Source organism: Triplophysa rosa, linkage group LG23 (genome assembly GCF_024868665.1).
Source record: "Triplophysa rosa linkage group LG23, Trosa_1v2, whole genome shotgun sequence".
NCBI lineage: Eukaryota > Metazoa > Chordata > Actinopteri > Cypriniformes > Nemacheilidae > Triplophysa > Triplophysa rosa.
In genome coordinates this window covers 19,156,637-19,166,636 of record NC_079912.1, presented here as the reverse complement: position 1 = coordinate 19,166,636, position 10,000 = coordinate 19,156,637, and the positions used below count along the sequence as shown (strand labels likewise).

General features: G+C 36.0%; 1 protein-coding gene across 5 annotated transcripts in view; it reads left to right on the top strand.

The window, feature by feature from the left end:
• The window catches only part of agap3 (ArfGAP with GTPase domain, ankyrin repeat and PH domain 3), a 154,174-nt gene that overhangs the window by 97,484 nt on the left and 46,690 nt on the right, over positions 1 to 10,000 (top strand). For all 5 annotated transcript variants that reach the window (XM_057322807.1, XM_057322809.1, XM_057322808.1 and 2 more), the window contains 2 exons: positions 2,763 to 2,846; positions 9,365 to 9,469. In XM_057322807.1, coding sequence (XP_057178790.1) covers positions 2,763 to 2,846; positions 9,365 to 9,469 — 189 coding nt within the window. The remainder of the gene's footprint in view (positions 1 to 2,762; positions 2,847 to 9,364; positions 9,470 to 10,000) is intronic.

Genomic DNA, 10,000 nt, shown 5'->3' with positions numbered 1-10,000 from the left:
CGGCTGACCGCGTTACATAGCCTAAATATCACTTTATTTACTTTACTTATTTTAAGAAACCTTGCTAGGCATATGGAATAACCGTTTTATAAAAGCAACAAGCCCCGCGAGGAAGTTGGTTGAAGTGCATTTTATAACAGCTAAAGGGGTTTTAATAACTCGTGCCACAACGCCCTTAGCTGTTCTAAAATGCACTTTAACCAACTGCTTCCTGGGGTTTATTGCTTTATTAATATCATTTCATAAGTGTGTGTCTTTGCCACTAGAGGTCAGCAGAGGACAGAAAACCGAGCATAGTGCTTCCATAAAACCTGAAATGATCATTGTGATATCTTTGTCCTTGACGTGGCGTCTGTTCATTTTTTATGATATGAAAGCACAGATCAGATGAAGGGTTTTGTATTTTATTTCTTCATTCGTTTTGTAAACATCGTCACTCTCCTGCCCTGTAAAATGCCAATGATCATGTGCCATCTCCTTTATAGATGTCCATCATTTTTGCCATCCATTTTTCTTTTTTCCTCTACAACCTGTCCACGCCCCGTGTTAAACTGTGTTTGTCGATATTTCCAGATATGTTCTTCTGTTTCCAACCTTTCTTCAACTAAAAGGGCTCTCCAGCTTCTGCTCAATTAGACGAGCCCTCTGTGGTGTTGGTGGTACCACCGCAATGCATTATGGGAGGGGGTCCTCAATGCTCTGAGGCTGTGAAAAACAAATCACGCAGACCACGCCAAGCGCCCTCTAAACGCCTGCATTGCATTGTGGGTATCACCGTGGCTTTCTTGGAAACATGTTTGAGGACATTGGTTGGACAGTTGAAAGACTTACGTTGCCAGATTATGTTGAACTCGGCCATAATCAGACATTTTATCGCTAAATATTTATCCCTTTCCCGGACAATAGCCACAGACTCCACCCCAAATAAAAAAATAAACAAAGAAACCCAACCCCAGGATGCTTTCGGACAGAACTTTGAACAGAACTTTTACTCTGCCTTTTGCGATAACTCCAAACTATTTGCCAAGATTTTCTCTGTTTGTTCAGCTTTATTTCTCTTTATTTTCTTTTTTGCCTGTCCCTGTTTTGAGTTCTGTGTCGAGATCCGTTTGAACGTAGTTCGCAGGTAGTCACGCTTCACACAGAGCGCAACAGAATCGTTCCTCGCCAAGCGTCGCTGTTTCTCCTTTATCAACGAGACTGCGGCTTTGTAAACCGGATTGTACTCGAGTGTGATGCTAGTCGAGGTCCTGATGCTGCACTGTCGGCATAGCAACAAATCCTTCGACGAAAGATGTGAATCCGAAAGGATGCCATAGCTTGTTTGCGTTGCCCCACATGCCGAAACTAACTGTGAAACTAACACGATGCCCTGAGACGTCACACAGCGTTACGAGAAGTTTATAAAGCCGCATTGTTTTTCAGTGATACGGGCGCTACGGCGACGTCCGGATGCGATTTCGTGGTTCTCCGTGTGAAGCTTGAATAATATGAAGGCCTTCATAAATTTAGACAAGGGTAGAGACGGTTGATGTGTTGCACCGACTTGTATGAATGTAGTATCTCTTTGTAAACCAGAGCCATTTCTTTTATTATCATTTTTGTTAATGGTTTCCTTTTGTTTCCATGACGATGTGGTTAAATGACCTGTCCCATGCATTGCACACTGTTTCCTTTTTGTTTTTATATCATTCAATAATGGACAAATATAGACTGCCGTATATCTTGTATTGAATTTGATTTCCAATGGTATTCTATAGATATATTCTATACATATATGAGATATATGAAACAGCGCCTCTTTAGTCGAACTCTCTCTTGTGGGAACTGCAATGTGTGGCTCTGCCTGTTGACTATTTCCACGTGAACCTGTGACTTGATTTGTATGGTGTCTGTATATATCAAAATGAAATAAACTGTTGAAACAGAACACCGGCGTGCTTGTTTTTTGAGTAGATGAATCTCCATTTGTTGTGTATGAGAGGCCATGATTTTGTTTGGGTGCAGGGTGTGAGTGCTTACGTTATGTTCTGATTGCACATGGGTTGTTTTTTATTCACAATATCACGAGAAAGTGAGCTAACGTTTCCTTCACAGGATTTGCAGCCTGGAAGCAGAGATGTGATTGAAAACGATGAATATCTTTATTTCTTCTGTTCTTACAAGTTGAATGTTTTTGAAACGTTCGTGTAACAATCTAACCCTAACGCTGAATCTTTTCTTGTACAACGTGACCGTTCTTCGCAGATTTCCACAGGTGGAGACACGACGTAATCATTTCCCCTGCTAACCCCGTTCTCTCTTTTTTTTTCTTTCGTAAAAGAAATTGCGTTTATTGTTCTCTCACTGACGTTTCTGTGGTCGGTAAAGCCACCAGGAGGCGCCAAAGATCACGAAGAGAGCTCTTGGGGGGTTTAACTTTGTGTTTTTGTTATTGGTCGTATTTTGTTATTTGTTATTGTTTTGTGTGTCCGTCCGTCCTCTGGTCTGTCGTTTATTTCGTGTAAATATCTATACTGCACGCTTAATGTGCTGCTGTATGTTTGCACCGTTTTGCTTGCGTGTTTCTTTGGGCCTACCGAGATGTTTGTTCGTTTTTGTTCGTTATTGCCACTTTTACGTTATCCACACAGCACACGAATACACACCTCACTGCACACACACTAGAGTTAAGGCACAACTCACACACACCCTCCACATCCCCGACTCCACGTCTTCATGCTCCCATCATCAGACTGACTTATTTTCTTGTTTCTTTGCAGTCGAGGAAAGCCAGCGATCAGACAAAGAGCAATGAGAGTAAAACTGACAGTATAGGCAGTGGAAGGGCCATTCCCATCAAACAGGTACGTCACCGCATTTGTAGTCTTTTTATATGAGGTAAGTATCCAAGATTCAGGGTTTTTGTGTAATGTGTTTATGGCTATTTAGTAAAACGTTCTTATTCAAGGGGTTATGTTTGAGTGTTTTTTATTTTTGGAGAGGAGGTTCTTTGCTTGTGAGGGCACATTTACTGTTATTATACACACAAAAGTAGTCAAAGTATTTAGAAATTATTTGTTTTAGGTGGTCTGTACTAGTAAAAGGGCTCATAAATGAGTCGTATTGTGTTTCGCTTAAATCCACTAATGCGTGCGAGATGTATTTGTAAGTCTTGCAGGGTAGAAATATTAGACTGTTATGAAAGCAGTGGAAGTCTGTGAAATGAAAAGTGTGTGAGAGAACTTTATAGTTTTGTAAGCAACAGTTTCAGTTAAATGAATGGGACTTTTGTGAAGTTGTCCCATGCAGTTCCTCTATATCACCAGCAGATGTCAGTGTAACACTATATGAAGGAAGTTTATATTCGGTGTGGTTTACTGTCTGATCTGTTGGCCCTAATGTTGTCAGTTATTCATGACGACGAAAGACTTATAAATCCTTAATATGACATTAAAACCAAGTCGTTTGTCTTTTTTTTACCTAATGTAATGCACTATAGTAAATATTCCCTAACGAAAATTAACCATGGTATTTTTATTGTAACAATGTAGTAACCATGTTTTTATTTTGGTGTATTGATTACTCTTGGCAAAACCATGTTTTTACTATAGTAACCTTTTTTTGCTTTAACTGTTGTAAAACCACTGTTAATTTTCGTAAGGGATTTAACAGATTTGAACCGTCTTGTCAAATTTCAAATTTTGTTATATTTCATGTTTTTTAAATGTTCTTGAATTAATAAAAATATATATCATTTATGTTGAGGAATTATGGGTAGTAAAGGTGCATTAGATAACATGAACTAACAATGAGCAATATAGTTTTTCAGTGTTGTTGATTTTGTTAATGTTAGTGAATGCCAATACAATAGTTCAAGTTTATTGTGCATTGACTAATATGTAAATACTGAAATTAACAAATTATTAGAAGCTGTAGAATAATTTTGTGGTTGATTTTATGTGAACTAGTAATGCATTAACTAATGTAAGCAAATACAACCGTGCTGTACTGAATTCTGCATCATTTACCATTACTGCATTTATTGATTTTTGTTCTGTTAAAGAGACAGAAAATAGAATTTCAAAACATGTATTTGTCTCATGTACAAAGTGAAACATCTCATCCACGGTCGTTTTAAAAACGCTTTCTTGATTTCTGTAATTAGCGCTAGTGCTTGACACAGTAGCTGTCAAATATTTATTTTTCTTCTGTGAAGTTGTTCCTTCATTTGTTCTCATTTGAACCTCGAATTCAATTTACAAATGAACCCTAACCCTGACCTTTAACCCCTGCCAGAGATTAGTGTCGTCACACTGAACAGACCTCAACCCGGTGACAAGCACATGCAAATCCTGACCCCCGAAAGCAGTTCGATACAATCGCTTCATATAATCTAGAAATAATCAAAATAGTCATTTATAAGAAAGACTATTGCCAATTTTTAACGGCAGTTTATTCTTCTACTTTACGAATTGTCAGATCATTTACAATAATCGTTAATAAATTGTGTTGTTTACAGCGAACTTAATTTTGTCTACGCTGTAGTCGGTGTGATTGAATTTCTATGGTGAGCTGTATAGAAATGTATAAGTAAACGCATGGGATGAAAGTGGGTGGGGGGGTTAGAGTTAGCACATCACATGTCTATATCCTCCGTCAGCCTTCTTTACTTTACCTCCATTGTACATCGATTACACTCCGGCTTTTAAGATGATCTCTTTAAGAGCGGCCATTGTAATCTGTTTGTCTGTAGTGGATGCTCACAGAGAGAAGGGGGGGGGGGGTGCTGGCCGGGGTGGGATACTTTTCTCAATGGGCCTGATTGCCGGCCAGTCAAATGCACAGTCAGGAAGATCAAAGTACCATGGGAGTATAATTACCTCCCACCGGGCAAATTACACACTGTGGACCCCCCCACACCCCTCCCAATCAGTAAAAATGGTAAATAAGAGCAACAATAGCAGCGGTACCTCAGGGGTGACACCGAGGGACTGTCAACACAAACCTTTTGTGTTTCATCCCAGTAAGATCCCTCTTTTCCTTTCACCTCTCCACTAAACTGAGGCTGTGATGTTGATAGACACGTCTGTATGTGCATGTGGGTCTATAGGTGAAGGAGTGTGTGTTTTATTTATTTTGTATATTAATGTTGACTGAACAGACCGGAATGTGATGTAATAGTTCACATTAGGATAAATAAGCAATATTTCCAACTAAAATCAAACGAGAAGGAAATGGGATTTGTTTTTTTATGATAATTACGCAGATTTTCCTATCAAATCCTCATTACTGTGATGTGTCTGAATGCTTTGCTGTTGTTTGTTTGCACTGTATTAAAGAAAATGGCTGTGATTTTGACAAATATCAGCAGAAACTACAGGAAATACAGCAAACACTATAATACATAAATACATTTAAATGAAAATAGAGGATAATTTTTTTTTATTACAGTAAGATTTATTTTGTATTACAGTGTTAACATATCCCATAAAAAGTAGTGAAGATGGTAATATCAAGATTTACGTATTCATGCACTGTATGGAGGTATTGAATATCTTTATATTATCATTGTTTCTTAAGAAAAACATGGTAATACCAGAGTACTAGTTTTGTGAAGGATTTATTGGACCATCTTTTGAGTCATCAAATTGCATAAAATGAATAATAAATGGCTTATATTTTATATTTTCTATAGACGGTTTCATCGGACGCACACACCTGGCCCAAAGTTAACTTCCAGTCTGTATTTGGCTATAATAAAAATTCACTTCACTTCTGTGTTTGGCTATAATATAACAATTTATTTTATATTAATATTGCAATTTTATTCTTTAATAATTGTATGAAGTTAAATAAAATCTACTCAACAGTTATTGATTCTTTGCAGAGGTCTACCGGAAGTTAAGTTTGGCCACATAACATTTGTTTATGTTGTTGCCGCTGAAACCGTCTAGTATTGATATAAAACATTAGTTTTTTTAATACAGTTAGTTGTTTAAGGTTTACAATATTATGAATCGCTAACCTTTTTTTGAAAAGATTTATAATTCTACTCAGTGTTGGGTGTAACTAGTTACTAAGTAATTAGTTACTGTAATTTAATTACTTTCCCTTGAAAAAGTAAAGTAAGGGATTACTCTTATTTTTTCTGTAATTTAATTACAGTTACTTCTGATGTAATTAAACTAAATACTTTGTGTAATATGTGTGTGTGCAGAAGAGGAATTTACATCAAAATTCAAAGTCTAACTTTAAAATCCGTGCTTTAATGTATAATTCTCACATTTGTAATTAATAATAATACTTTATGTATTATTTATTTGAATGAATTAAAAGTGCCGTTTCAAGTCTGTCCTTGAATCACTTAACTAATCAAGGTTGATAGGATATAGAAAGTAATTAGTAATAAGTAATTAAATACTTTTTGAAGAGAGTAACTTGTACAGTAATCTAATTACATTATCGAATGTGTAATTAGTAACTAGTAATTAATTACTTTTTCAGAGTAACTTTCCCAACACTGATTCTACTGCTGATGGTTTATGTTTTATTGAGTGGGGACGCTCATATTTTCTCTCCTCTAGCATTGATCTGTTTCAACACTGTGGGCTGTGATTTTACTGATCTGTGACCGTTGTCACATCCATGTACACGCACAGAAGAGTTCTGCCAGCTGTCCGCTGAATGGATTTGATTGTCTAGCCAATAGGACTTCTGTAGGAACATCCACATTACTGAATGAGTAATAGACAGACTAGTGCTGCTAACAGATGGCTGTTTCTTAGGAAATGACAGAATATTCATCACAGTTATTGTGGAAAGCAAATGAGGTCAAAACCAATGTCAATAAAACTTGACCTATATCTAAGCTCTCAATTTCTGGAGAAAAGACTTAAGTTTTAAAATGCATTTTTTACAGTAATTTAAGAATATTTGTTTGTTGTATATTGTTTGTCAGATGGCCTCGATAATTGTTTTTATTTATTTTATTTTTAATTTATTTTCATTTATTTGAGTAAATGAATAAAGAGTTCATTTGCAAAAATAGAGAAACTCCGTTATTTAAAAAAAATCATGTTTCTTATTGTGCATACCAATTAATATAAATCAAACTGTATTTGGGTTGTTTTGATTTAGTAATAATAACTCAGAAGATACAGTTTATGAACACAATAAAACTCAATAAAAACATGATAGCACGATAAAAAAACATGTTGTTTTTTTACAGAGTTATCTGTTTTTGCATATATATGTTAATATAAATAAATATGCATTTTATGTAATATAAATAATTTAATATAATGTAAATTAATTAATATAGATATGTATTTTATTTATTTTACATTTATTATTATAGTATTTTATAATGTTTATTTATTTATTACACCGTTTATGCTGTGTTATTCATATTTCTTATTTATTTTTGTTTCATTTTATTTTGTTACTTTTAGCTAAAACACTATTGTGAAACAGTTGTACTTTTTTATTTTATTTTTTACATTTTTTGTGGTATTAAATTAATCAGTGTAAAAAGTTTGTGTAATCATATTAATGTATTTTTTTATATACGTATGTGTTGTAAGATCAGTTTAAATATTACAATTTGTATTTTTTTTTGTATTTTTTTGGCACTTGTTTTGATGTCAAGTTTAATTTGTAATTATTGCCTAAAAACAAGTTTTATAGAAGTGAACAGGTTTTAAAGAGCATGAGGTGTTTGATATAGAGTATCTGTGAGGTGATGGAGAGGACGGAGCGCCACTAGTCGTGAATATCAGCGCAGGGATCAGATCAGGGTGAGAAGAGGATTAGGGTTTGATTGTCGGGTAAACACCATGATACCCAGTTGACCCCGGGTCAGCACCTGATGTTTAGCAACTAGTGTATTCTGTATTAATCCCTTCAGTGCCGGGGCCGAGCAGTTAACACATCACAGCCCTCCCGCTCCCTCTATCCCATCAGGAAGTGTTAAAGAGCACAGGATTCTTCCCTAATCCCATAATTAAGCAAAAACAGGCCACCCGAACCCCCTGCAGCCCACCTCTGAAATCCTCTGTGCACTTCCAGTGCTGACCGGGGAGTGTTTGTCCTGGCTGCACTTTAGGGGATGAGTGTTTTTTTTGAAGAACAGTGGGAGATTGATGGTGAGACCTCGAGCAGAGGACAGGAGAAGCTGGAAGCTTTTGAAGCGCTGGGATCACAGGCTCTAATCCTCATGCTCGCAGAGGTCTGGTGGAGTTCACCAGTCTTTGCACAAATTGGATTTAGCCTTTGCTCTCCCTCGGCTCCTCACTGATATATGCTCATGAATGACCCCCTCTTGCTGTTTGATTCTGCTCAGGTCTCCACCTGACTTGTGTTTCAAAGGTGATGAGGCCGAAAAATGGGGTCGACTTTAAATCTGCTGGTCTTCAACATGTATCCATGAATGTCCCACTGGAACGCAGCATTGTGATTATTTATAATTTATTTTAATAACTTAGGCTACAGACAAGCCTGAGAATATTCATTTTGCATTCATATTCAATGTGTAATGTTTGAATTATACAAAACAAGGCATGCGAGTGGTAAACAGAGGCCGTGTTTGTTGTTAGTTCTGTCATTTATTGTGTAATGTTTGTTTTGCTTTAAAAAACTTACTTATTCTTTTTTTTTTCATGTGGTGACTAAAATAAAAATGAAACATGTTATATTTGATCATGTTCAGTGCAGAAATATTCACTTGTCATTTGATCAACTTCTGTACGTGTCACGTTGAGATGCCTTTAAAACAATATTGAAGTACTTCTCATCTGTTCTGTGCTCTTATTGGCTGTTCTGTTTTCATTATTGTTTGAAAAGTCGAATACATTTTTATCGAATAAGATTTTAGTTTGTATAAAAATGTTTATATTTGCACAATTATATTTTTGTTTACGAACCTAATTTCAGACATTTAAGCATACACCTTCAGTAATGGAAAGTGACACAATGATACGATGGATACACAACGTCGAGCAAATGTTCACACGTTATGAGAAGGGGGTGCATTGTTTTGTTTTAATGTTGCTGTGAAAGTTTACACTCTTTGTTAATAGGTCTTGAGTGTATGTGAATGAGTCTTCATTACGATATGATGGCATGTGGGAATATTTGTACATTTTAGAGGTTAATACTAAGACAGTAAACAATGCATCTATTGCGCCTATTTTTATGTACCGCATCATTTCCATAGCACACGCTTAAAACATACTACATACATACATAATGGTTGATCTGTTTTCATGTAGGACTCTAGTTTCTCTCTGTGCTCATTCAGCAAGTCTCTGAAATATTCAAAACCCTCTTCTTTTAATATGAATGTTTTTTGTGTCTCATTTTCGATTGGTTTTGTCTTAAACAGGGAATTTTGTTAAAACGGAGTGGGAAGTCTCTCAATAAGGAGTGGAAGAAGAAATATGTCACATTGTGTGACAACGGCCTGCTCACGTACCACCCCAGTTTACATGTGAGTATGCTCTTCCCTGGTCTGATGTTTGATTCAGTTTACACAATTGGGTTCAAGTCAATGAACCAGATGATTGTTGTTTTTAACTATAAAATACTATAGCTGTAAATGTGTGTTTGAGGTTGACGGAGTGTTGTTTGTCATTCGACTTGCAGTAGCACCCCTAAATAAGCTTCGTCTAAGTCGATTCATTTATAAATATTTTGTCAGTCAGTTTTTTGTAACAAAATAAGCAGCTCGGCAGATTCTGATGTTTCTTTTTAGTTGAATACATTATGAAATATTTTTGTTTCTATGGTGACATTTTTTATTGAAACAGAAAGGGTTTGTCCTAAACAAATAACCGACAATAACCGCGATATAAAAAACCAACATGATCAATGTTGTGTTAATTCTATGCATCGTAATATCATAAACTATTCAACATCCATTCAAAAGTTTGCCTTAGGAATTACAGTCGTTAATTCTCTCTCTCTCTCTCTCTCTCTCTCTCTCTCTCTCTCTCTCTCTCTCACTCTCTCTCTCTCTCTC